This window comes from Equus caballus, chromosome 23 (genome assembly GCF_041296265.1).
Source record: "Equus caballus isolate H_3958 breed thoroughbred chromosome 23, TB-T2T, whole genome shotgun sequence".
NCBI lineage: Eukaryota > Metazoa > Chordata > Mammalia > Perissodactyla > Equidae > Equus > Equus caballus.
In genome coordinates, this window is record NC_091706.1 from 68147440 (window position 1) to 68175330 (window position 27891).

The 27891-nt window shown below is 58.8% G+C and overlaps 1 protein-coding gene and 1 long non-coding RNA gene across 3 annotated transcripts; one reads left to right on the plus strand and one right to left on the minus strand.

Annotated features, from left to right (window-relative positions):
- Window positions 1–4034: 4034 nt before the first annotated feature.
- On the minus strand, window positions 4035–22273 carry SUSD3 (sushi domain containing 3). Of its 2 annotated transcripts, none has more exons than XM_014735537.3 (5): window positions 21977–22273; window positions 9290–9478; window positions 7466–7613; window positions 6707–6859; window positions 4035–5842 (listed from the first exon to the last, which is right to left on the minus strand). In XM_014735537.3, the coding sequence occupies exons 1-5, from the start codon at window positions 22059–22061 to the stop codon at window positions 5647–5649; spliced, it is 771 nt and encodes a 256-aa protein (XP_014591023.2). In that variant the 5' UTR covers window positions 22062–22273; the 3' UTR covers window positions 4035–5646. The 2 variants fall into 2 exon arrangements, with proteins under 2 accessions (XP_014591023.2, XP_070104779.1); XM_070248678.1 differs by having other exon boundaries at window positions 5129–5842; window positions 21641–22076.
- Window positions 21302–27712, plus strand: LOC138920418 (uncharacterized). Its single transcript, XR_011431569.1, has 3 exons — window positions 21302–21493; window positions 22950–23033; window positions 27407–27712. It is a non-coding gene; the product is annotated as an uncharacterized lncRNA (long non-coding RNA).
- The last annotated feature ends 179 nt before the right edge of the window (window positions 27713–27891 follow it).

Genomic DNA, 27891 nt, shown 5'->3' on the forward strand with positions numbered 1-27891 from the left:
AGAGAAGGCTCCCTTCAGCAGGAAAGTAGTAGTACTTCCTGTCCGAGTTGCAAGCCTCTGTCTCTTCCTGTTTGGTGTAATTGACCATGTGTGATAGGGCGTGAGAGCTCCCCTTGCAGGCCTTCCTGACTCCAATTTAGTTGAGGTTCCTTTTATTAATTTCCACAATTGCATACATGTATGTGCGTGTACACGTGGGGGCCTTGGGAAGGTGTAACCGGCTGGTAGGCAACTGAAGGTGTCCTTTGTTGTGTTAACGAGGAGACTTTTGGAATGCTCCTAGGTCACCTAAGATGAGGGCTGGTTGCCGCGAGAACCAACCCTATAACTGGAGGGTTGGACGTTTCAGCCCCAACCCCTGACCTCTGGGGAGGCGACAGGGGCTCGGGGGAATTGATCACCAATGGCCAAGGCCTTAATCAAGCATGCCCATGTACTGAGGCCTCCATAAAAACCCCAAAAGGATGGGGCTTGGAGAGCTTCCAGGTTGGTGAACACGTGCAGATTTGGAGACAGTGGTGTGCCTACCTTGGCTTATGCATCTCTTCCATCTGGCTGTTCCTAAGTTATGTCCTTTTACAATAACTTGGTGATCTAGTCAGTAAACTGAGTTCCATTAGCCACTCTAGCAAATTAATTGAACCTGAAGAGAGGGTCTTGGGAACCTCTGATTTATAGCCAGTCGGTCAGAGGCACAGCTGAGAACCTGGACTTGCAACTGGCGTCTAAATTGGGAGGGGGGACAATCTTGTGGACTGAACCCTTAACCTGTGGGATCTGATGCCATCTCTGGGTAGATAGTGTCAGAATTGAGTTGAATTGTAGGACCTCCAGCTGGTGTCTGAGAATACCTTGTTGGATGTGTGGGGAAGCCCCCACTCCACACGTTGGAAACTGGGTGCTCAGAACACAAAAGACCAAGTGAAATGAGCCAGTCACAAAAGGACAAATACCGTAGATTCCACCTATATGACGGACCTAGAGGAGGCAAATTCATAGACAGAAAGTAGCATCATAGGTGCCAGGGGCTGGGGGTGGGAAAAATGGGGAGTTACTGTTTAATGGGGACAGGGTTTCATTTTGGGAAGATGAAAAAGTCCTGGAGATGGATGGTGGTGATGGTTGCACAATGGTGTGAATGTACTTAATGCCACTGAACTGTACCCTTCAAAATGGTTAAGATGTTAAATTTTATGTTATGTATATTTTACCACAATTACAATTTTTTTTTAAAAAAAGCAACCCTCTGGTAGCTGTGTGGCAAGTCACTTGGTGGGGGTTGGGGGGCTTGAGAGGAGGCTAGGAGGAGACCAGGAGATTCCTGCAGAGATCCAGGTGAGCAGAGGGGAGGCTGGAACCAGAGGGGTGGTTGTGGAGGAGGGAAGATGGGGTGGGTTCCGGATGGATTCTGAGGTTGAGCCAAAAGGACTTGCTGTGGGATGGGATGTGAGGTCCAAGAGAAAGTAGACTCGGGGTTCTTGGCCTGGGGGGTGGGGGGAGGGAGGGAGAGTCAGGAGTTCTCTGGCATGCTGAGTTCAGAAGTCTGACACATTTCAGTCTCCACTGCTCAGCCAACAAGGGATTGTTCTGGGCTCAGGCCTTAGGAAGCCCCTCTTCCTGTTTCTTGGGACCCTTACTCTTGAATCCCAGCCACCAGGCAGAAAGGACTCAGGCCACATGTGGTGTTTCCACCAAGAGCCCCAGCTGAAGTCCAGGACAACTAGCGTGAGCTGCCACACATGTGGGTGGAGAGGCCTCTAGAAGATTCCAGCCTGGCCTCTGCTAACTGCAGTCTCAGGGGAGATGCCCTAGCAAGAACCCACAGAACCAGGAGGGAGAGCGACAACATGGCAGCCGCAGTTTTAAGCCAATGAGTTTTGGGGTGACTCACTCTTCAGCAGTGGGAAAGGGACACATAAGTAACCAAATTGTTGAGGAATCCACTCACGAGGCCCAGTTTTTTCCCAACCACTACCCCCAACTGGGATGTTCTGCCTGGTAATGAGGTCCCCTCTGTGACATCTTGGCCTGATTCTGCTCAGCCACTTCTGGGGACAAGAAAAGCACGCTCCAGTATTTAGGGCTGACCGGTGTTTCTCTGATGACTTAGCTGTCAAAGCTACTGAAAACCACGGGCCTCGCCAGCACCATCTGTGAAAGAGCTGACACAGGCCTCAGAGGACATGGGTGACGAGAAGGATGGCATGGGACATGAGCTGTCCCCTCTCCTCTCGCACATGGGGGTCACCCTCCTGGCCTGTGAGGTCGGTCTGGTTGACATGTCATGCACACAAGTGAGGAGCGTCCCCACCAGGCCAGACCACTGCATCCCTGGTACAGGACACTCAGCGCCCCTCCCCTTCCTGGAGACTGAGGATTGCTCTGGACACACAGTGTGAGCAACGAATAGATGAGGCTGTTGGAGACCCTGCGACTTGGGGGGTTCTTATAGACTGAATGTGTCCCCCAAAATCCATGTATTGAAGCCCTACCCGCTGTGTGGCCTTTGGAGATGGGTGTCTAAGGGAGTAAGGAGGTGAAATGAGGCGTGAGGGTGGGCCCTGATCCCACGGCATTAGTGTCCTCATAAGGAGACAGCACACTCAGGCTTGCCACCCTCTCTGCACGCACACTGAGAAAAGGCCCGCGAGGCACAGTGAGGTGGTAGCCACCTGCAAGCCAGGGCGAGAGCCGGCACCACAAACCAAATCGGCCAGCACCTGGATCTCAGACTCCCAGCCTCAAGAACTGTGGGATATAAGTCTCTGCTGTTTGGGCTGCCCAGCCTGAGCTGACGGAGACAGGGGTCGTGTGTTTCCGCAGCATAACCCGGCCTTGCTGGATGCTGTGAGGACAACAGCAGGGGTGAACCTGAGTGGGAGGGAGCCGTGTGGCCGGCAAGGGAACAGCAGGTGCTAGGACCCCTGGTGGGAGTGAGCTTGGGGTTTTGAGAAACAGCAAGAAAAGCTTTACTCTCTCTTCCCAGTACGAGTTGGAACTGATTTTAGAGGGGATCCAGGCCCAGGTCCCCTCCCTCCCCCTCTAGGGCTGGGTGAAGCCCCTCTGCTCTGAAATGCCTGTGGGAGGTCACAGCTCTCTCCTCCCTGCTTGGCCGGGATGGCTCCCATTCCAGCTGAGCTCCCCGGACCGCAGCACAGATAGACCGGGGTGCAGCAGGATACACTGCCGAGGCCTCCCGCCCCCAGCTCTCCTGGGAGACGGCTCTGCTATCCAGGCTGCACCCTCTCCAGCTGGGCACCACGTCCTTTCCCTCCTGCCCCTCTGCCCTGCAGCCCCCTCATGGCCGTCTGGACACCCACCTCTGTAACTCTCAGCTGCAGGGAGCTGGAGTGGGTGGGGCTGCCCACCCTTCACCACCTCCCCCCAACCCTCCTGTCCTCTGCTCCAATAGCCCAGGGTCAGGCACCAGGGATAAAACCCACCTCCCTTTGCAAGCCTTCGTGACAAGCCTGTCATCACCTCATCTGGACAAGGGCTAGGAGTTGAGAGTGCCTGGGGGGACTAGAGCGTAGCCAAGAACTGCGAGCCTTTTCCTGTCAGCACCAACCGCTGCAGAGCTGCTGAGGCCCTGGAAGGAGCCAGCGGAGCCTGACAGCATCAGTATGCATTGATGTCACCCTCCGCAGGATCAGGGCGGCAGACCCCACCAGCCCCCACAGCTGAGCCCACAGGACCCTCAGAGGCACCTGGCAAGGGGCACCACTTGCCACTCCTGAAAAAGCTGGGGGGAGCCTGAGTCCGCTGTGACCCAGCATGTGAACTCCCTGCTGCTCTGGCTGGGGCTGGGTCTGAGCTTGCCCACCCCGGTCCCACTGCATCCCCCAAGGAGCACGAGGTGAAAACCTCCGTGGGCCAAAGCAAGCACCACACACACCCTCGGGCCTCACGACCCCACTCCAGAACCCACGCTGTCGAACAGCATCCCAGAACAGAAAAGGGTAACAGCCGAAAACATGGAACCACCCACGCGTCCCTCAGTGGGGGCTTCCCATGCAAATCACGGGACAGACGACTGCTCTGCATACCCTGTATCAGGACGTGTTTGTAAGTGAGGGGAAAACATGACAGAGGTGGCTTCAGGGAGCAGCACAGGCTCCTTCAGGACGGCTCGCTCTTCTTCACCAGGCTCCCCTCCTCGCAGCCCCAATGTGGCTGCGGGGCGTCCAGGCAGGAAGCAGGGAAAGTCAGAGGGCAGACCTCAGCGATGATCCTCAGTGGCCAGACAGGTCGCACCCCAAAATCGCACCCCAAATCGCAGGGAGCTGGAGGGAGGACTGACGTGGGCTCCGCTGGTGAGGGAGACACAGAGGGTGCGGCCTGGAGCCTGCCCTCAGCCATGCGGACGAGGTGGATGTGGCTCCAGAACAGCCCCGAGACCGTTTTAGACGCAGCACACAAGCTGCGCGCCGGCAGGTGCAGACGTCTAGAGCGTACCCGCGGGGCGTCCACACGGGCGCCGGCGGTGGGGGTGGGGGGGAGGCTGAGAACACACGGGCGCTGGCGGGGGTCGCGGGCACAGGGACATGGGGACACAGGGGCGCCGGCGGTGGGGCACCGCGGGGACACAGGGACATGGGGACACAGGGGCGCCGGTGGTGGGGCACCGCGGGGACACAGGGACATGGGGACACAGGGGCGCCCGCGGGGGATGGGGTCGCGGGCACACGGCGTCCCGCCCGGGCTCCCGCCAGCGCTCCCTCGCGGAGCGGAGCTGGGGAAAGAGACTGGCCGCTTTCCATCTTCCTGCGTCCACCAGGGGCCGGGTCGGGGCTGTGGCGGCCGTGGAGGGGCCTCCATGCCTGGCGCCCCCGGGAGCCGCGCCCGGCTGCCTGCCCTCGTCGAGCGGGACCCGGCGGCGGGGCCGCAGCGCGTCGTCCACGTGGGGCTCCGGCTGCCGGGCGCGAGGCGGCCCCGTCCACGCGGTCCCCGCGGCAGCAGCGTGCGAGCGGCGCCGGGGTGACCCAGGGCCAGCCGGCAGCTGCGCGGGCGCCACGCGGGGCCCAGGGGACCCGCCCAGCCGGCTGGGCACGGAGGTCACACGGGACTCCAGTTCACGCCGCTCCCTACGCTTGAGGTTTGCTTTCTCAGGGATTAAAAATCGAGATGGTGATTTTTACCTTTGTATTTTTCAGGATTAGAAAAATTACTGCGTATGTCACACCCCTTACCACAACTTCCAGAGAGAGGGTGCGGCACCCCGCTGGGTCCCTGCGCACAGGCAGCAGCCCCGGGAGGGCGGGCCGGGGAGGGGGCGAGGCGGCAGCTGCGACCGCTGCGGAGGAGTTGGCGGCCTTCCCCCTCGCTATGCAAAACTAGATGCGCTTAAAACGTCCCCAGCATCTGGAAAGGAGCCTGGGCAGAGGGAGGGCAGCGGTTCTGTGACCCTCACCGGCTTCAAGCCTGCCTATAAAAACTGCTACAGCTGGGCTCCCTCGGGACAGGGCACCCCAGCCGGGGTCCCAGCTCGGCACCCGGTGGGATCCCTAAACCCGGAAGCTGCTTTCACTGACCCATCTGGAGCTGGAGACATGTCGAGATGCAGGCGGCAGGCTGGTGGGGCTGGTGGGGCTGGTGGGGCTGGTGTGGCCCTCCATTGTGCAGGGCGAGCTCCAGCCTCGGCTTCAGTCACCCTGGGATGTAGGTGGCGGGCTGTCTGGGCATCCTCGAGGTGGGCCTGGAGGCAGGCAGCCTCTGCCCTGGGTACACCGTGTGCACCATCACCTGGGTGTAGGGTGAGTCAGCGGGGCCACTGGGAGCCCAGGGGTCCTTGTCCACGCCACAGGCCACGCCGGCCAGCTCTCTGGTGCCCTCACCGATGTCTCTGCAGAGAGAGGAGGTGTGAGCTGGGGGAAGAACAAGGACCCTGTTTAACCCCAACTCCATCCCGTGCTGAGCACCCAGGCCCCAGCCTTCACTGGGCCTGGGCAGATAGCTGACCCGAGGCTGGGGAGCCCGCTTCTCCCGCTGGAGCTGCCCTGAGCCTGAAGAGGCCCTTTCCCCACACGAGGAGGTGGTCCAAGGAGCAGCATGCCTGCCTTGCAAGGGCGGGAAGGGCCTCCCGGAGCTATGCTGGGGAAGGGCTTCTTCAGAGGGTAGGCAAACCAAGGGCCAGGCTGCCCGGCCGGCCAGGATGCCCAGGCAGAGAAGGGACAAGGCCAGGCACGTCCTTGGCATACTTCTGCTCTGGCTGGGCGGTCCTCTGCAGTCTGGGGCCAGACCACCCCCTTCTACCCCCTTCAGTTCCCTGTGGCCCCCGAACCCTCCAAACACACACCAACCCATTCTCCAGGCTGTTCAGACGCTGGTCCCACCCCATCCACCTAGTCTCTGCTCCCAAAGGCCAGAGGGAGGGGGAAGGAGAGGTGCAGACCCACGCCCTGGAGCCCTGGCCAGTCCTGGCGAAGGGAGTACTCCTGTGCTGAAGCTTCGCCTTCTCTGCAGGTTTGAATTCTCAAGACAGGGCATGGGTGGGGTCAGCGCCAGGCGCTGGGGTGTGGGGTCTGGACCAGGGCCAGAAGGACAACCAGCCCCCATCTTAGGGATGGTGGCTGAGGTCCCAGTGAGCCTGGACAGCACGTGGGGCGGTGGCACCCCCGGGTCCTGGTTCTCAGGCCCGGTGTCCTGACCGAGCCAGGGTGGCCCTCGCCCCGGCCCCCCTCCCCCCTGCCTCCAGGCCCATGCCCACGTGGTGAAGCTGTGGTTGTCGTGCGCCTGGCCGTGCCGGCTCCCCAGCTCCCCGCCACCACCGCCGTTGTTTCTCAGGCCCTTGAGACCGAGGTAGGCGGGCTGCATGGTCTCCAAGTCCCCCTCTCTCAGCTGGAGCCACAGCTGGGCCGCCCTGGGGAGAGACGGGTAAGACGGTCAGGGGCCTGTCTCCAGGACATGGCCGCGGCCCCTGCAAGGCCGGCTGCCCGTAATTTAGGGCCATACAGTCCCTGTCACAACTACGCCGCTCTGCCGCCGTGGGGCGGGGCGATCAGTCAGTGCCAGGACAGTCTGCTTACAGAGACGGACGGGGAAGGTCTGGCGATGGACGTGCCAATGGTGGCACAGCACCGTGAGGGTAACTGATGCCCCCGGAATGTACACAAAGGTGGTCAAAAGGTAACTTTTGTGTTATAAATATTTTGCCACAATTAAAAGTTACAAAGAAAGGATACATTTCAGTGAAAAAGAAGTGGAACATGGGCCAGACCCGGCCTGAGGGCTGCAGTCGACCCGCTGGCCGGCTCGCATGCCCCACTGCAGGGCGCAGGCTGCACAGTGGACAGGCGGCAGGATGGCACAAGCCACGTCCCCACGTCCCGGCTCAGTGAAGGCCACGTGCCCATGTGCCCTCCAGGCCACAGTTCCCCATGAGCAGCAAGATGCCAAGTCCCCGGAAGCCCCACTCCATGCGTCCCCAATGCCCTCGGGAGGCCCAGAGCGGCCCAGGCTGCTGCACCTGTCTGAGCGCCGCTGCTCACTCCTCTTCACGCACTTCAGGAGGCAGCAAGTGAGGAAGGCCATGGACATGAGCAGGATGATGGCACTGCTGACGATGGAGGCAATCACAGCCACCCTGAAGCCGAAGGTCTCGGAGGGAGGCACGGCTGTGAGGGAGACATGACCAGCTCCTGGGAGCAGCTCGCCCAGACCTGCTGGGCCCAGCGGTGGACAGGCCCAGCCCACCCTCAGCGAGCCCCATCCCGTAGGGGAGGCAGGGAGGCACTGGTGGCTAAGGTGAAGGTCTGTGCAAACTGTTGTAGGGGTGGAGCTGTCAGGGAAGACTTCCCCCAAAGGAGGGGTGTCTGAGCAGGGTTTTGGAGGGTGTGTAGGAGTTCATGGTGGCACAATGGGAGAAGCTCTGACACGGAGTTCAGTGATGGCCCCCCTGGTTCCCACCCACTTTGGCCTGGGGCTCTGAGACCAGATGACAGAAGATGGCCTATGGTCTGTTGTCACAATGCTCTAAGCTGGCAAAACCCTTCAGGGGCCTACATGTCTTCTCAGGTCACTTTCCAGGAAGGCACGAAGGCAAGTACAATGCCCATGTTTGGGGTTAAAGGGCCTTCACCACATATCAACCATGTGACATCAGCCATGCACCAAGAAGTGGTTCTATCAGCTTCTAAAGGACATTCTGGAAAAACAAGGCCTGGGATCCTGATTTGAGCAACGCTGCATACTCTCCCCCGTGCCGGATGGCTCACATCCCCCGGTGCCCCGTCCCCTGCCCTGGCTGGACACCAGCCATTCAGAATGAAGACTACATCTCCCAGCCTCCCTTAAAGCTGCCTGTGGTCATATGACTACTATGTTCTGTCCAGTGGTGGACAAGGGGAAGGGGAGTGGGACAACGTCTGAAAGGCTTCCTTGCCCTGACCCTCACCCAGAATTACTGCCTAGGACACAGTTGCTGCCATCCTGGATCACGCAGTTGAGGTCATGCCCAACAGAGCCACAACACAGAAGGGGCCTGGGTTCCCACAATGGGACCAGCCATCCGAGCCATGTGAGCCTAGGACTGCCCACCTGAGGGCCAAGGGCAAGAGAAAGCTCCATCTCGGCCAAACTCTGTTATCTTGGGTTTTATGTCTCTCGGAATGGAATCCTGATGGACACCATCTTTCTCAGAGACTCACCCAACACGTGAGTGTTTTAAAGCCTCTGAGAAGTCCTGTAGCCTATTAACCCAGCCTTTTCCAAACTGTTTTGACTACAGAGCCATTTGTAGTGCACAACACAGATTAACACAATACACATGGCCTCAACTTGGAAAACACTATGCTGGGTATTATCCTTTAACACCCCATACAACAGACATGAGAAAACCATCTCTTCCCCTGACTGAGGCCCCAGGGTGGGCACATCCTGGCCCTTAGTGTCCCCAGTTCTAGAATTCTTGGCACGTGGAATATCCTATTAATTTGCCATATGCACGCAAGAAAGAATGAATGAACACATGTGTACCTTCCCACCCCGCAGGTGACAAAGTGCTAGCTCAGAGAGCACAAGTCACCTCTCAGAGGTGACAGGCCCTGTCAGTGGCAGAGCTGGGGTTCTGGCCACCTGCTAGGATGTAAGTCCACACTGCAGACATGGAGCCCTGAGGGCCACCAGCCACTGTCCGGCCATCAGCCCCGGAATCAGGACCCTACACAGCTGCCCAGCTAGGACTGGCCACGCGCCACGCCTCCACCTTGGACACCCACGCTGTCCATGCGACAGAATCGGCAGCCCCAGGGCAGCTGCTGAGCTGGGGGCGGCTCAGGGGAACGGGTCTCACCCTTGCACACAGGGGTCCCTGAAGACCACTCAGCAATGCTCCCCTTCCAGGTACAGGTGAGGAGGCCGGACCCCACCATCTGGTGGCCTGAGGGGCAGTGGAACACGATGACAGTCCCCACAGAAGCGCCATCACCACGAAGGAGCTGGAGCGTGCCCCGCGGGGGCGGCTGCACTTGTGCGCACGTGCCTAGGGAGGGAGAGAGGAGAGACGGCTGAGGATCCCACCTGGAGGGCAGTGGCTGGGCTGCAGCCCCCAGCTGGGGTGGGTGCCAGTGCCCCAACCGCCACATGTTGCTCTGGAGAAGGTCACAAGGCCACCCAGACCACCGGGGAGTGGCGTGCTGTCCGCATGGCCGGTGTCCTGGGGACAAACATGGAGCTCATCCCTACATTAAGTGAACTCCGGATGCTCTGAAGACCATGGTACTGAAAAAGAAACATGCATCACAAGACAACCAAAGCAAATACACAGCCACCATGCCAGCACAGCCCCAAAGGCAGGACCGAGAAAAACGAGGGGGACAGACAGGCGTGATTCGTGAAAGGTCAAAGCAACACTTGTTGTTACTCCTTGATAACTGAGAAGCATCAACTCAGATGAAAAATGAAGAACAGACATTTGGAAGACAGAGGACAAAGGTCCTGCACCCTGAATTTAGAGAGACCTTACACAGCAGGAAAAGTCGAACATCCAAATAAAACAATCACAAAAAGAGACACACAAGCAATTCACAAAAGAGATGCAAGTGGCCAACAGACGTGAACGGACGCTTGCCCCACAGGATTGAAGAAATGCTAAATCCAGCCAGTGCGAGTCTTCCCCTCGTCAACAGGGCAACGAATAAAAGAAAAAGACAATGAGCGGAGTCAGCAAGGGCAACAGCCACTCCTCCAAATCTTTCTGGACCAAGTTGGTAAAATATCTTGAGAGCCTTATGCTGTGTGTGCATCTGCGAGTCTAGCCAGAGGAGGTGATGCCGAATCTGCTGCCAGGATTTCTACGGCCTCAGAGCCGTACAGACGGTGAGAAGCGGGAACCACCTATGAGCCCAGCTGTGGGGCAGGTGCATTAATGAAGGTGCATCTGACCATGAGTGCCAGCAAGAGTGTCCTACAGGTTACAACATGTCCCTGTGTAAGGACACAGAGAGACGCTCCAGATGAGGTGGCAATCAAGCGTTTTTGTAAGATATTAACAACAGCAACCGGCACTTCTATGAACTGACTGTGCACTGGACACTGTTCCACATGCTTCACCCACACTAACTCATCTGTCCATACGGCACCTTCCGAGGAAGAACCCCATTCTCCCCACTTGAGAGGCAAGCAAACTGAGGCACAGAGTGAGGGAGCCATTTCCCAAGATCACACAGCTCCTATGTTGCAGAGCCAAGATTCGGAACCAGGAAAGGTGGCTCCTACCTTCTCAACACACACATGCAGGCATGCATGCATGCACATGCAGACATCACGTACTCTTTGTCTGGATTCCCTTGCTTAGCATGATGCAGGAGAGAGGCGCTGGGCTGCCTGCAGTGTGGAAATGAATAAAAGAAACCTTAATGAAGCTGTCCTAAGGTAGGCCTACAGGGAGGACTCTTACCCATCACACACGGTCAATTACACCAACCAGGAAGAGACCTAGGCTTGCATCTCCGACAGGAAGTACAACTACTTTACTACAAAAGGAAGACTTCTTTCCCCACCCAGCAACAGCCCAGCCAATCAGAAACGCACAGCTCAGCCAATGAGAAACGCCGCAGCCCAGCCAATATGAGAAACGCTGCAGCCCAGCCAATGAGAAACACACAGCTCAGCCAATGAGAAACACACAGCTCAGCCAATGAGAAATCCCACAGCCCAGCCAATGAGAAATCCCACAGCCCAGCCAATGAGAAATCCCACAGCCCAGCCAATGAGAAACACACAGCTCAGCCAATGAGAAATCCCACAGCCCAGCCAATGAGAAACGCACAGCTCAGCCAATGAGAAATCCCACAGCCCAGCCAATGAGAAACACACAGCTCAGCCAATGAGAAACACACAGCTCAGCCAATGAGAAACGCACAGCTCAGCCAATGAGAAATCCCACAGCCCAGCCAATGAGAAACGCTGCAGCCCAGCCAATGAGAAACGCACAGCTCAGCCAATGAGAAACGCACAGCTCAGCCAATGAGAAATCCCACAGCCCAGCCAATGAGAAACGCTGCAGCCCAGCCAATGAGAAACGCTGCAGCCCAGCCAATGAGAAATCCCACAGCCCAGCCAATGAGAAACGCTGCAGCCCAGCCAATGAGAAACGCACAGCTCAGCCAATGAGAAATCCCACAGCCCAGCCAATGAGAAACACACAGCTCAGCCAATGAGAAATCCCACAGCCCAGCCAATGAGAAACGCACAGCTCAGCCAATGAGAAATCCCACAGCCCAGCCAATGAGAAGCCTTTGCCTCCCTGAACTGTCACTTCCCCAGTGGACTTTCCTTTAGAGCAGCCCCTCCCCCTCCCCCTTTTTCTCCATAAATGCAGCTCCCTCCTCTGTCCTCTGGACTTGCCTGTGGTCGACCATAGCCTGCACATCCTGAATTGCAGTTCTTTTAGCTATTCCTGAATAAACTCACTTTGAGATAAACAACAGGCAACTGTGCTTTTTAAGTTGACAGTGGGCGGCCATCCCTGTTTACGGTGGAGTAGAGCCCCAGTTTGCTTCCCAGTTTGGCCTTGTTTGCTTCCCTGTTCCCTGCTGATGGGCGTGAGTGTTCCAGAGTGTGAAACAAAGCTGCCGTGGATGTTCCCGAGCATGCCTCCTGGTGCCGAGTGAAGAGGCACTTCCTTCTGCTTTCTGGAATTTTCTGACTTTGAGCACTGACTGTACTACAAGCACGTAAAGGCAGAGTGGTGGGTCTCAGAGAACAGGGAAACTGGTAGTCCGGCCTGTGCCCATGGCAACACTGACCCAGAGGCAGCCTCACGCTGAAGGGGCCCCTCCGCACCTTCGTAGGGGCTTCGGCGCCCATGCTCCTCCCAACGCACAGACAGGCCAAGGCGGGAGCAACGAGCCAGGGTACAGGGACAGAGGCCGGCTCCACCCAGGCTGAGGACCCTGTTACTCCATGCAGACACGAGACAACCCTTCACCTGTCCTCCTCGCAAGGCCTCCTGCCAGGACCATGCCAGGCATGGATGTCCTACTGCCCACCCCGCCTGCCACGACCCAGCCCAGTCCTGTACTCCCAGGCTGTTCATCACATCCTCCCTGTCCTCACCCTGATGCAGGCATCAGCCCCTCCATCCTTCATTGCTATAGCCCCAAAACTTGGAACCTACTTGGACTCTTTTTCTCAATCCACAACCAATTCATCAGCAAACCCTGTAGACCCTGCTTTCAAAATATACACCCAGGACATCTGTAGAGGCTGGAGAGTCCCCAAAACTCACGTCCACCTGGAAGCAGCCGTGCAGGGGCTCCATGTGGAAGGCACAGCACCCCACTTTGCGAAGGCTGTGGGGACAGAGCATGCCCAGGAGTGCCCAGGGCAGTGGCAGTCACTGGGGAGGGCCGCGCACATGGTCACACACCCATGACAGGGCTTCACACGTCTGCGCACAACCAGCCCCATCCTGAGGGGAAACTGAGGCCCAGGGAGGTCAAGGCACCTCTTGCCTGGCCATGCTGGCCCTGACCCACTTAGGGCGAGGGTGGTAATGGGGCAGCGGGAGAGCCAGGCTTCAGCCGTGGCCCTGCTTTCTGCCGCTGGGGAAGCTGAGGCTGCCCGAGCCCCAACTGTGGGCAGGGACGGTGAGGGACCGTATTTGGCTGCGCTCGGCAAAGCCGCATTTATTTCACCCCAGCTCTGCCCCACCAAGAACCTGGGGGCCCCATCACACTGAAACACTGGGGGGAGTGTGAGCCTGGGGGGCTCTTGTGGTTTGTGCACTTGCAGGGGCTGACGTCGGAACCAGCACAAATGACACTGGGTGCTTAACGGGTGCTTCACCGTGCTACAGCCCTACGAGAAACGCTGCCCACCACCACCTCACCACCAGGGAAATGGAGGCACAGCAAGGCCAGATGACACGCCAAGGGTCACCCAGCAGGAAGGTGGTCCAGCTGCAACTGGGCTGGTCCATGGCTGCCACAGAACCACATGTCCCAGCCTGCCCCAGAGCTGGGCGGGTTTGGGCCTCTGTCTGCAGATGTCCGTCATCAGCATCACTACTAACAGCAGCAGTGCGGGTCTGATGGAATCTTCCGGTCAGGAAGCACCCCCATTCCTGACCTCAAGCAGCACCCACAACCATCCACAGAGAACAGTCGGGAAGAAATCATTATCATCCCCATTTTAACACGAAGAAACCAAGCTCAGAGAGGTGGCTGACCTGCCCAACGCCACAGATGGAGGGGCAGCGGGGGTGGACACAGGGCTGACTCCTAACTTAACAGCAGAACCAGGTGTGGGTGTTTGCAATACGCATGTAACAGAGGGTGTCTATCCTATATAAACTGCAGTCACATGTTAATAAAACATAACAAAAATCACAACAGAAAAGAATGGTAAATTAGAAAAGAAAAAGATGACCCCCAAACCAGGGGCAGGGCAATTGGTTAAGAAAGTTAGGGGGCCAGGCTGGTGGTGCAGTGGTTAAGTTTGCACGTTCCTCTTCAGCGGCCTGGGGTTCACTGGTTCGGATCCTGGGTGTGGACATGGCACCACTTGACAACCCATGCTGTGGTAGGCGTCCCACATATAAAGTAGAGGAAGATGGGCACGGATGTTAGCTCAGGGCCAGTCTTCCTCAGCAAAAAGAGGAGGATTGGCAGCAGATGTTAGCTGAGGGCTAATCTTCCTCAAAAAAAAAAGAAAGTTAACTAAATGGCATCCACATCAGAAAGGAAGAGGCAAAACCTCTCTATTAGATGACATGATCTTGTGTCCAGAAAGTCCTCACGAATCTGCTAAAGATGTATGGGAACTAACAAACAAGGCCAGCAAGGCTGCAGGATGCAAGACCCTCACACCCACTGTATTTCAGGACGTGGCAATGCGCACACTGAAATGGAATCAAGAAAGCGACTCCTTTTACAAGAGCATTGGGAAGAACAAATTACTTAGGAATAAACTTAACAAAAATGTACAAAACTTAAATTCTGAAGACTACAAAACACAGACAGAAATTAAAGACCTAAATAAATGGAAAAACACCACATGCTCCTGGGTCAGAAGACTTAACAGTGTTCACATAGCAATACCTCGATTCTGCTCACATTCAGCAGGATCCCGTCAACTTCCAGCCCCAATCTCTGCAGAAATTGAAAGCTGATCCTCAAATTCATAAGGAAATGCAAAAGACCTGGAGTGGCCCAAACAAAAACAATCTTGAAAAAGGAGAACAAAGCTGGAGGAGTCACACTTCCCCATTTCGAAACCTCCCACACAAAGCTAGGTGACCGGCAGAGCAGGGCTGGGGGCAGAGCTGAGCGCCCAGAAATAAGCTCATGTTTGAGTCAGCTGGTTTCGACAAGGCTGCCAGGACCATTCGACGGGACGAGAACAGTATTTCAACGATTGATCTTGGGACAATAACATCCACACGCAAAAGAATGAAGGTGGACCTCTCCTCACACCACATACAGAGATTAACTCAAGGACCTAAATATAAGAGCTAAAACTGTGACACTCTTAGAAGAAAGCATAGGGATAAATCCTCGTGACCTTGGATTATGCAAGGGTTTCCTAGATATGACGACAAAAGACAAATAAGAAAAGAAAAAAACAGACAAACTGGATTTTATTAAAACTAAAACCATTTGTGCTTCAAAGCGCCTTACCGAGAACATGAAAAGACAACCCACAGAGGGGAGAAAGTATCTGCAAATCATGTCTGATGAGGGACTTGTATCCAGAACGTTTAAGTTATTACATGGAATTATAAACAGACAAAGCAATTTATAAAGGGGCAAAGGATCTGAACAGACATTTCTCTAAAGAGAGGCCAGTGGCCGCCAATACACCCCGAGAAGATGCTCAGCATCGTCAGCCTTCAGGGAAGGGAGGTCCCCTCAGCAGGTGGCCCTACTCCCCATCCCACACCTGCTGTACCCGCGAAGGGCAGAGGGTGACAGGTGTGCCAGGGTGGCAGAAATGAGCCCTCACGCCCTGCCGGGGGGCTGTGAACGGGGCAGCAGCTGGGGCAGCTCCTCCAACAGTGACACGAAGAATTACCACACAATGCAGCGACACCCTCCTCGATAAATACCCCGGAGAAGGGGACACGGGTCCGCACAAAACCTCACACCACCAGCATTCAAAGCAGCACTGTTCTTAACAGCGAAAAAGGAGAGGCAACCCAACGTCCTCAGCTGACGATGGGTACCTAAAATGGGGTCCATGCACACGGGGGAACGTCACTGGGCAATAAAAGGAGTGAAGCACTGACACACGCACAATGTGGTGAACCCTGAGGACGTGATGCTCCGGGCGTGGGGCCAGGCACAGACCACAGTGTGTGACCCCATTTATGTGAAAGGTCCAGAACAGGCAACTCCACAGAGACAAAGTGGAGCAGAGGCAGCCAGGGGCTGGGGGGAGGTGGGTGGGGAGTGGCCACCAAGGGGTGTGGGGTGTCTTCTCGGGCTGATGAAAATGTTCTAAACTTCACTGTGCTGAAGGTTTCACATATCTGTGAATGTATGAAAAGCCACTGAGTTGTACACGTTAAGTGCACAATTTAAACAGGGGAATCGTGAGGTGGGTGAATTACATCTCAAAGCTGTTAGAAAAATTCAGGAGAAGCATTTATGTCAATCAGAGAAATGCAAATTTGAAGCCAAAGACATTATTTCTGGCCCCTTAGCTTGGTCAAGATTAAAAAGACTAGCCCACCAGGTTGGTGGGGTGCAGAGGAGGGGTACATAACCCCCAGGGTGGAGGGCAGGGCAGGGTGGGCTGGAGAGGCTATCTGCCGTGCAGCAGGGGGCTGAGATGCAAGCCTAGAGAGGCAGGGCCAGGAGGGCGCAGCGCCCACCCTGTGCTCCACATCTGGACATTTTCCCCCTACCCACGCTGGCCTTGGGTCACCCGGCACTCAGTGGTACAGCAGGAGGCCAACTCTGAGGCCAGAGTCTGGGCCCTTAATTAACCATCATGCTGTCTCCACAGGCACCAAAGCCAACTGAATGGATACATGGATGGATGATGAATGAATGAATGGATACATGAATGAACAAATGGATGAATGAATGAATGAATGAATGGATGAATGGATGAATGGATGGATAGATGGATGGATGGATGGATGGATGAATGACCTAATGGATGAGAGCTGTGGTCAGCACTCCCCAGGAAGAACCTCTTTTCTTTTCCAGGACTGTGGACCTGGACACGTGCTGTCCTTCCAGCCAGGGAGGTGGACATGGGGTTTTAGAACCCGGTAGAGACACAAGAAGAAAGCCACAGACCGGCCACGTGGCCCCTTCGCCTGGGTCGCCAGGCAGCCCGCACTTCCCAGTCCCCAGTTTAGAGATGCGACTTCTCCATTCTCCCGTGGCTAAGCACCTCTTTCTCCCCTCCCCTCCCCTCAGGGGAGGCCCCAGAGGCAGCGGGGTCTGCAGGGGGAGAGCTCTGGGGGCTCACGGCCGTGTGCCCAGCACCCACAGCAGCACCTGGCGAATGAAAGGAGGAAGGGACAGACGTATATTCCTCCTGCAGACACAGCTGGAGCATCATGAGAAGTGAGAAGCCACGAGGTATGGAGAGAGGGGGCAGGAGCTGAGATGAAGCGGCCCAAGGCAGTTAGGGTAGCACCTAGTGGAGGTGTGGTTACAAGTTCTTTCCACGCTGTGGTATGTCTGACGAAACTAAAAATGTGGGGAGAAAGCCCCAAGCATCACTCTGGACGTAGCTGACCCCCTGGGTGTGCCCAGCCCGCCGGTCCCAGATGGTGGCCGCCCCACTCCCGTCCTGGCCCAGCCCAGACCCGGCAGACCTCTGCTGAGCCTGCACTGCCCGCACTGACAGCCCAGCGCGACTGTCCTTCTACCGGAGTTGCAGGCGTGAGCACAGGCTTCAGGAATTGAGGCCACAGGGCAGCTCTGAGGCTACAGAGGCCTGGGTGTGAGCCACACACACCAGCAGGGTGACCAGCCATGGCTGTGGGCATGGCTCTGGGCCTGTGAACCCATCAACGCTGCAGCGGGCGGGACGGGGCTGACTGAGATGAGCACAGCCCCAGGCTCTCAAGGACACACCAACTGTCACCTCAGAAAGAGCGCGGCCGGGACTGCGGCGTGGGGGGATGGGGGACTGGCTGTCACCAGCCACATCCGGGCTGCCGGGGCCACTGCAGGGTGCCTTCCCGAGATGGTACTGCAGGTGGGGTCACCACCAGGGCGGTCAGAGCTGACCCAGCCCCAGACACCCAGAGCCTGTCCTGCCTCCTAGAGCCTCCTGGGCGGGAGGGGAGGGGCCTGGGCACCCGAGAGCTGGGACAGGCCCGAGAAAGCAGCGCGTGGGCCTAGCTGCACGTGGGAGGGGCCCCAGGCCTAGAGCTGGGGGTCTTTAGGGGATCCTGGTGCCCTTGCCCACGGGAGGCAGGGAGCCCTGCTCCCAGCGTGGGGCTGTGTGAACGGGTCTCCTTGAAAATGGGAACCGAAAGGTCCAAGGTCTGAGGCAGAGGTGAGGAGGGTGGGGGCGGGTGAGCCCTTGCCTGCCAGTGAGAGCATTCCCTCCAGAACCTTCCCTGCCCGCTGGGGGAGCAGGTGCTCAGCTGCGGAGGCGGAGGCGGGGGAGAGAAGCCAAGTGGCCGGCTCTGTGGGGAATGCGCCCTCGACACCGGGTCGGACCGGCTCCACCACCGCCAGCAGGACCCCGGACCGGTCCTCACCTTGCTCAGCTTCAATTTCCCCACCTGCCCCTCAGGGTCATGGGAGGAGTGAGCCCACCTGAGGGGCCTCAGAGCACTGCCCGGAGCTCAGGAGCACCCCTACAAGGAGACTTAACGCCTTGACCCGATCCCCCAGTCCACGGGGTCCAGGAACCTTCACCTGCCCCCACCCCCGGCTGCATCCCCCACCTGGGCCGGGAAAGCCAGTAAATGCTTCTCTGGGCTGAGCCCTCTTTCTAGAGGGGAAAACTGAGGCCCACAGCACTGCCTAAGGCCCCGGGATACACTGGCAGCTGGCAGCACCCTGCAACCTTTCCACAGGACAGATGACATGCAGCCAGGAGGGGGCGAGGAGGCGGCATGGCGCGGGGGCGCAGTCACATCTACCTGGGCCCCTCCCAGGGACATTCCGAGGAACCACCAAGGCCTGGCAGAGGAGCCAGCTGGCTCCAGCAAGCACATTCCCTAACCAGCACAAAGCCAGCCTCCGCTCAAGCCTGCAGCGCACCCTCCCCAACCTGGAGACCCCCAGACCCCTCCCTGCCCCCCCCAAATTTGCTGCCTAAGATGCAAATCCCACCTCTTCCCCCTCCTGCTGAAACCCCCCTGGACGCGCCCCAGGCCTGGCCCTGCAGGGATGCCCTGGCTGCATTTCCCCAGCTCTTCCTCAGCTGGACCCACGCAAGCCTCAACCTTGGGTGCGTTTCTCCTCGCCACCCTTTACGACCCACTCTTTTTTATTATATGCAGATAAATCTCAAATGAAGGAAAACAACAACGAAAAAAGAGAATGGATTTGATGCAAGCCAAACACAAACCCTCGAGGGCCCACAGGACAGTGGTGGGCAGACCTGCCCGTGAGGGCTGCCGCGGCCGACACCTCCACCCTCCCAAACCCCCCACACACATACTGGTGGGGCACGGCCTGACCTGGGCGCCCATCCTCCCGGCCCGCACTGCCCACAGACTGCCCAGCCAGCACCAGCGGGGCGAGAACAAGCTGGCTTGTTAATCTTTTATCTGGAAACTCGGATCACAGGCCGGGCCTCCTTCCTCCTTCCTGGAGCCCACACAGCCCCCAACCCTGAGCTCAGCCCCTGGGCACGAGGTAAATAAGTCACCTTGTACACTGGCTGTGGCCGTGGATGAGGGGTACACCCGGGAGACGAAGGCGGGCGCTGGGCCAGCCCACCTCAGGCCTGGGTCCCTGCACAACCAGAGTCACTTCCTCACTCTGAGTCTCAGTTTCCCCAAATGGAAAGGGGAACCCTCAGGAGGAATTTCTCGGAGTTCAAAGGGTGACATGCACACACAGGTGCTGTCTGGAGAGTGGGGACAGCCACAGGCAGGAGGCCCACAGACCTGGCTGTGTGTCCTAGGGAAGACCCTCGCCCTCTCTGAGCCCATCTCCTCTCCCCACGGAGAGTGGGCACGAGTCTATGGCCATACCACCCTGAACGCGCCCGATCTCGTCTGATGTCAGAAGCTAAGCAGGGTCGGGCCTGGTTAGTACTTGGATGGGAGAGTGGGCACGAGGTAAGAGCCACTGCAGGCCTGGAGCCTGGCCACCGTCCAGACCTGCGTCTCCCAGGACTCTCCTGATGGCAGGTCAGCTCACAGTACAGAATTCACATTCTCCTCCACAAGAACAGGCTCATGCCAGCCCGGGAAGGTGTGCCTCCAAACCCCTCCGGGGAGAACACGGAGGCTCCCGGGAGCCTCTCCCATCCAGCAGCCCTGCCCACACTGCAGGAGCCAGAGCCGCGCTTAAGGGCACACAGGCGCTGTGCGGATTCCCACCCACCCCCTCTGGGCCTCTGTCTCTGTGAAGCGGCCCAGGCCAGCCGTGGGGCAGGGCTGCAGAGGGAAGCCAAGAGGATGCCCACGGAGCACAGTCCTCCCCCTGCCCCTTTCCGGGCCCCTCCTTGAAGGTCCTGGGGGGCACCTCCGGCCACTGGAACCCTGTGTTCCTCCTCCACAGGGCAGTGTTCCTGGACAAACTCCAGGATCAGGGAGTGTGCTGCAGCTGCCCTGGGAGCAGGGAGAGGCTGTGGGGGTAGGAGGGCGGCCTCCATGGCGTGCTGGGCGCCCCCTCCCAATCAGCCATTCAACAAACACTTGCACCCCTGCCCTGAGCAGCCTCCCCAATCTGTCCCTCACAAGCGCGCACAGGGGAGGAAGGAGGAACTCGCACCCCAGGATGCTGTGTCCGTCAGGTTGACTTTCATTCCTGCTCTAGGAAGAGCACAGTAAGGAGCCCAACTTACAGATTTGGGGAAAACACTCCTCCTGTTGCTCTGTTTCAGACAATGCCAAACCATCTCCAAAAGACCCCACACCCACCTTCACTGCACAGCCCCAGAGGGAGAGAGGGGCCCGCCTCACAGCCCGAGAGACAGGGCCAGGGCAGAGGAGGACGGAGTCTGGACAGCGTCACCCCAGAGCAGAGCAACCTCGGCTGGGGTGGGTCACTGGGCCCTCTCTGGCTCCTCCGCCTGGCCAGTCCACAAGCCTGGGAGCAGGTGTACAGTGCCCACCACTCAGCACATGGGGAAACTGAGCCATAGGGGCAGAGAGATGCACCCAGGTCAGAAGGGGGTTCCAACCCCAAATCCTGGGGAAGGGCTCGAGTCTAGGAGGAGGCTGAGCTGCAGGGTCAGAAGCAGGGCTGGGCCGGCTGGGCAGGCCCGAGGGCAGGGACTGGACTCTGACACCCTCTCCCCCGGGAGAGTCCTCTGCGAACAGCCTTTTGCATGGCACACACACTAGGGCCTCCGCGTCCCTGAGTCCCTCCAAGTCCCCAGGCAGAGTGCACAGCCACATACTGCTCCCCTCACACTCACTCACACTCACACACACACACACGGACAAAGTACCAAATTTGGGACAGGGCCGCAGTCTGTCTGGGGGAGTCAAAGAAAATGAACGCATCCCACAAGGCCAGGCGCAGGTCTCAGCACCTCTGCTCTGCCCAGCGACATACCCCCCGGGCCTCAGTTTCCCCACCTGGAAGGGAGCAGCCCTGCTGTGCCCCCAGGGTGGCAGGTGTCTGTTTTAAGGGTAAGTGGCTGCACCTGGGATGTGACCCGGGTCAGCCCGCCCCCTCCAGGCCCCGCTTCCACCTGCGCAGAGCCCGAGCCGGCCTGGCCTGCGCCAGACCCTCAGGCGTCAGTGTCCACCACCGTGAGCCTCGGGGACATGGAGGCCCAGGGTCCAGGTGTGGCTGTTCGTAAGGAGGTTAGATTTTAGGCGCATTCATGGAGCAAACCGGCATTCGGACCGCGGCTTAAGGCGCGTCTCCCCCACCAGCCAGGACCAAAGGTGAGCCCTCCTCCAATGATCTCGAACCAAAGGCTTCAAGTAAAACAACAGCCAGCCCCGCTCCCTCCGGAGACCCCGGAGCCTCCCCAGGTGGGCTGCCGGCACCTCGGGCGGTGGCCCCCTCCCTCCCAGGCTCAGTTTCCCCACCTGCGCGTGGGCTGGGGCGCCAGCAGAGACTGAGCGCTCCCGCGGGGTGAGGCCGGTTCCGATTTCCCCACGTCCGCCCACGCCCGCCAGGAAAGGGCGGCACCTGCTCGCCGCCGCCTGGTTTCGGGCCGCTCGCCGCCGGGCTTCGGCTCCGCCGAGGGGGCCCGCTGGACCGGCGGAGGGGCGGGGAGGCTCGTCCCCCTGAATCTCCGGTTGTGCGCGCCCCCGGGCCGCCCCCACCGTGGCTGTGCGCCGCCACCAATCCTAGTGAGCCCCCCGCCCCAGTGCGCCCAGCCTCGGCTTCCCCGTCCGTGAAACGGGCGCAGAGCCCCTCACCCGTGCGGTTCCCCGGGACGGCCGTGGCGTCCCCCGCGCGCCCCCCGGGCCTCGTCCTGAGGCGGAGAGTCGCCGCGGGGTGCATCCTGCGCGCTCGGCCGCGCTCGGCTGGGACTGCGGGGGGACACGCCCAGGGTCACGCCCCGGGCCACGCCCCCAAGGTCACGCCCCCAGGGTCACTCCCCGCGAGCCTGGGGGCGGGGCCGGCCCCGCGGGAGTCCGAATCCCCCAGGGGGTGAGGCACCCGGGCAGGAAGTCTCGCTCCAGGGCCTTGCGCTGGCAGTGCCCTCTGACCCCGCCTTCCAACCCCCGGTTCCCCCAGGCCAGGTGTCCTCAGTGAGCAGCACGTGTGGACCCACCGGTGCCTCTGTGGGCCGGGCCCTCTGAGTGCTGTTGATGTCACAAATCCTCACTGGGCCCCCCCCCCCCCCCCCCCCCCCCCCCCCCGGGGTCCAGCACACACACCCGGGGACCCGCCCTCTCCAGGCTCCTCCCCTGCCGCCCAGCTCCCTCTTCCGTGGCCCCTGACTGCCCCTTCCCCTCCCTTGGACCCTGCCCAGCCCAGGCAAGGGATAGGGGGCTCTCAGACCACAGCCGCCAGAGCTGGGGTGGCTTTTGAGCAGGTGACCCGCCCAGCAGAGCTGGAGAAAGCCATCCTGGCAGAGAGAACAGCAGGTGCAAAGGCCCTGAGGTCGGAATACTTTGGAAGCTTGAGTGATAGCCAGAAGTCCAGTGTGGCCAGCCCAGGAAGTCTGGGAAGGTGGTCCAGGTGGACAGGGTGGCTCTGGAGGGCCTGGAAGGTGGCAGTGAAGAGGTGGGTGTTCTCCTGGGGCCACAGAGCATAGTTCCAGCAGGGCAGCCCCTCCCACCTCTGCTTTCTAAGCCCTGTAGAAGCTGAGGTTGGTATGATATGCAAGGGGCCCTTTCCTGGGCCAGGGTTGGTGTCACCCATAATATCTGGTTCCCACTCCAGGCTTGTGGACCACATGTGATGACTTTCTTCAACTCCCTGATGTACAACCAGGCATGTGTGTCCATCTGCCACATCGGAAGCCAGGTGAGTGCCCACTGTGACCCTGCCTTCCCCAGACCACACTCGGGGACCAGGACCCCACAATTCCCTGCCAGATGCCCTGAGCCCACTTCCAGGGCCTCGCGTGGCCTTCCCGCTCAGTCTGGCCCCCAGTGCACACTGCTGTGCAGATGACAGCTGCCTGCCGGCGTGTGGTCAGGGCTGCGAGGGGAGGTCTGGGGCCACCCTGGAGTTGCAGGATGGAGCTGGTGGGAGCTGCCTATAGGCTGCCCACATCACCGCACTCTGGCCCCGGCCGCCAGGAGCCCAGAAATGCTGAGTTCGAGCCCGGCCATTTAGGGTGGTGTCAACCTACCAAAACAGAAACCGGTTGGAGAGGCAGAGCGTTGACTGGGGGTCGAAGGGTTGCAGCTGGGGGAGCACAGATTCAGGCAGAAACCCAAGGAGTGTCCCGATCACAGGAGGGGCTCAGGGTTTGTACGGGAAAAAGGGAGACAGAGGAGGTGAGTTGTGTTGAGGAAAGTTCACTGGGGCTGGATGAGGTCAGGCTGGGTTTGTGCTTCACGGATGGGCCTGCGGGCCGGTCATCAGGCACAAGGCTAGACCTGTGCTTCATCGATCGGCTAGTGACCCGGTCACAGATGTTCTTGTCCTTACTGACTCTTGTAATGTTGGCGGTTTGGTCCAGTTTGGAAGATACAGAACACAGACGTGCGAGGCAGTTCCTCTGAAATAGCTGCTCCGGCCCTATTTTAATGTGGCTCCACCCATGTCGTCTTTCACAGTGGGCATGCTCTGGGGCTACCGTGACACCGCGCCACACACTGGGTGCCCTGGGATGCAGAAACATGTGGTTCCAGGGTTCTGGGGCCAGAAGTCTGAGACCAAGGTGCTGGCGGGCCGCGCTCCCTCCAACAGCGCTTATCCCGGCCCCTGTCCAGCTGCCCACGGTTCCCAGGCATGTGGTGGCATCACTCCAGTCTTCTTATTGGTTTTTTTTTTTGAGGAAGATTAGCCCTGCGCTAACTGCTGCCAATCCTCCTCTTTTTGCTGAGGAAGACTGGCCCTGAGCTAACATTCGTGCCCATCTTCCTCTATTTTGTATGTGGGACGCCTACCACAGCATGGCTTTTGCCAAGCAGTGCCATGTCTGCAACCGGGATCCGAACCGGTGAACCCCAGGCTGCCGAGAAACAGAACGTGCACACTTAACCTCTGCGCCACCAGGCCTTCACAGGGCCATATCCTCCCTTTGTGCATCCAAGTGTCCCCTTGTTATAGGGACACCTGTCCTAATGGATTAGGGCCACAATGACCTCACATAACTTGACTGCCTCTGTAAAGGCCCTGTCTCCACACAAGGTCAAGTTCTGAGGGGTGGGGGTTCGGACTTCAGCATAGGAATGTGGGGGGACACAGGCCAGCCCGTAACAGAGGGGATGGGGGCGGCCTCTTTTCCCGGCAGCCTGTGCCTGCTTACACGCAGCGAAGGCCTCCATCTGTGCCATTAGTGGGCGGGGGTGGCCCAAGACCTCTGCCATGCACTACAGGAAACCACTGTCACACCTCAGAACAGCCACTCCACCCAAGCCACCTTCAGAAGCAGTGGGAGGCCCCGGGGCGGGCTCTGCGGGAGGAACCACAGTGACAGGAACTGCGAGCCCGGCTGTCTCCGCCTCCTGTCCACCTTTTCTGGGGCCTCTTGCAATGGCACGCGAGTGCCAACAAACCAACCCTGTGCAGGGAGGGAAACTGAGGCAGGCAGGGGAAGGCGCCCAGTCTACCTCAGAGGACAGACCTCATGGGCCACCCTGCCACCTCGCCCCCCATCCACAGCAGGGCCCGCGGCTCTAACAGGCCTCCCAGGGGCCCGGGCCTCATGTTCTCACCTGAGGGGTGGAGGAGGGCCTGCTGCCCTCCTGCCCCAACTCTCTCCCCACCGCCCCCCGAGGCGGGGAGACCCTGATGCCACCTAGGATGGGGCCCCGCCAGCATTGGACTAGTCCTGCATCCACCCTCTCCCCCCGCCCCCTCCCCCCAGCTCTCCACGTCATGGCCCAGACCGGAAACAGGGCTGGGTTATGCCAGGCCAGTGTCTCCTTGCCCTGAGGCCTTGACCTCCTCCTCCAGGGAGTCCTCTCTCATGCCCTGAACCGACAGAGCCACCCCGTGTGCGTGGCCCCAAGGCCTGTGCCACGTCTGTGAAGCAGAGAGTGCACATGGCTTCCCCAGTGGAGGCGACGCGTGGGCAGCGGGCAGGGAGGCAAGGAGAACCCAGCACAGACGCCTGAGGAACTGACCACAGCCTTGGCCTCTCTGCATTTGGGGGCTCAGCCCCCACCCCACTACTGCTCCGGTCTCCGTTTGCAACTGGGAGCACACAGTACCCCCACAGGAACGTTTGTTGAGTGAATGAATGGCAGGAAGGAACTGGGGAGATGGGGGTGGGGTCTGAGAGCGGCATCAGTGTCCCCGTCTGCAGAAGGGCTGACGGAGGCCGAGACCTCGCGGAGAGTGAGTCTGCAGGGGGGTCTCCTCTCCCCACAGGGCTTAGCTGAGGCGTCACCGTCCCGGGGAGCCCCCTCCACCCTGATGCCCTGATGCAGTGTCCCTGGGCCCCAGTGGCCTCGGGACCAGGCACAAGCCTGGTGGGGGGAGGGGTGGTTGTTGCTGTGTTTCCCTCAAATTGGGGAATAACTGTAGAAATGTAAACTGCTTTTTGTTTTTCTTTAAATATTCTTCATTTTTGCTTCCACTCAATAGAAAATGAGATTTTCATCCTAAGAACCTCTCATAATTTAGGACCAAGTTCAGAAAGTTCTATCGCAAATTAAGAGTCAGAGAAGGAAAGGGACCTCCAGGACTTTATCTCTTTTTTCCTTTTTCACCTTTTAAAATTATAAGCAAGTAAAAAAAAAAAACTAACCTGAGCTTGTGGTTCCAAGGAGCTGGATATCTGGGGAGAAAAGAATTTTCCCAAACCCGTTGTCTGCCAGGCCCTGTGGTGCCCTCTGCGTGAGCTGACCCCTCCTGCACTGAGCCCGCCTGGCTCTGACCACTGGGCTGGCTGCACAAGCGACGCTGGGCCTTGAGGAGGGGGATGGGGAGGTGGCTCAGGGACGTGCACACCTGGGAGGAGGGGAGGGAGCCTCGCTTCCCTGGAGGGCAGCCAGGCCTGGGGAGCTGGCCCTGGGCGCAGGAGGGGGAGAGCCTAGCCACCCGCCCCTGGGGCTCCTCCTTGGCCTCTGCGCCCAGGCTGTGGGTCAGTGGTCCCTGCCTCGTGACCCTTCTCTGTATGGCCTGAATTTTCTGCAATGAGCACACGTCTGGCCTCTGATCAGACAACAGGAGACTAATAAAGATTTGGAGAGTGGGGTGTGTGTAAATGATTGCACACATTCAAGACCCCTTCTGAATTCTGTGAAAAAAGTGGGCTGACCCCTCATTTATAGACGGGGAAACTGAGGCTCAGGGAAGGGAACTGTCCTGTCCAAGGCCACTGGCCTGCTGGATTGTGCCTCATGGCTGTGGCCTGAGGGCCACTCCGGTTAATGGGATTCACGGAAGCAGGGCACAGGCGGGTCAAGGGCAGTCCAGAGGCTTAGTGCTTAGGAGCCAGTTAAGCTTCTTTGAGGCCCGGCACCTGCCCAGAGAGTGCGGTGGAGTTCGAGAGTTCCCGTCACCTGAGAAGTGTGCGAGCTGGCCCCCTGGCCCTGCCCCCTGCCCCCCCACCCAGCACAGACCCAGCCCATTCACCAGCCCCGCAGGCTCAGGATGTCTTAGTGCCTCTTCCCTTGCTGGCCTGCCGGGGTAAGCCCCTCCCCTCTCTGGCTCTCACCCCCTGGAGCCATGCCTTCTGAGGCTCCATCTGCTCAGGGTCACCTCAGAGGCCCAGGCCTGGGGGGAGGAATTCCTGGGGCCTCCTGGGGGTGGCCTCTCACGAGGCCTGGAAGGCTGGCCGAGGCCGTCCAGATGGACAGATCAGAGAGACCTGGCCTGGGGCGGCTGCTTGAAGGGCTCCCGTTTCTCAGATGGGGAGACTGAGGCCTGGAGGAAGGGTCTGTCCTTAGCAGCACAGCTCATCCCAGACCTGCTCTGCAAGGCCCGGGCTCTGGGGCCCGGCTCTGTGCCTCTCAGCTCTCCCACCTGAATGGGGTGACAAATAAAAATGGCAAGCAGTAGGCCATATTGGAGAATATGAGGAAGCCATTTGGTGTAAACCTAATTCACCCTGACCTTGTCTTTCCAAAAGGGCCTGACCGAGGCTGTTGAGCATGCATTGTATATCTGCTTTAGAGATTCCCTATGGCAAGAGCAAAGGCCCTTGAGATAAAGGTGCAACTTCCCTCCCCCTCCCAACGTTGGCATTCCCTTAAGGATTAAACATCTTTCCTTAGGCTAGGAACTGATTGCTGTGCTCACCTGTGACCGCCCAGCTCAAGACAATAGACTTGCCTCCTGCTGCGCCCACTGAGAGAGCAGACCCACTACCTGCTGTGTCCATCAAGTGCTGTGCCGACAGGGCAATCTCGTGACTATTCTGGGAGGGACATTTCAATCATATGTGAAACGTCCTGTTTGGGGGTATATAACCACTCTGTACACCTCACTTCTTCGGTGCCCTTTCTTCCTTCGGGAAGAAAGGCCCCGGGCCATGGTCCTCAGATTTCAGCTCAGAATAAACTCACCCAAATTTTCATTTATAGATTGGTTATGGATTATTTTCGTCGACAGTGGGCACACGACACTCCTACCAGGGCTGCAGGAAGGACGGCATGTCCAGCGCGTGAGGCCCACGGTGGGGGCTGGAGGAGGGGTTTCGTGCCGCAGCTGGAGGCTGGAGTCTGCAGGACAGCAGAGCACGGATCGGGTCTGCCCTGGG

Coding starts and splice junctions, on each gene's coding strand:
- SUSD3 (XM_070248678.1), bottom strand. CDS start 22,061: ATGCACCCCGCGGCGACTCTCCGCCTCAGGACGAGGCCCGGGGGGCGC. Junction 9,479..21,640: donor GCGCCCCAGCCCACGCGCAG/GTGGGGAAACTG, acceptor CTCCCTCCCTAG/GCACGTGCGCACAAGTGCAG. Junction 7,614..9,289: donor AGGGACCCCTGTGTGCAAGG/GTGAGACCCGTT, acceptor TCTCCCTCACAG/CCGTGCCTCCCTCCGAGACC.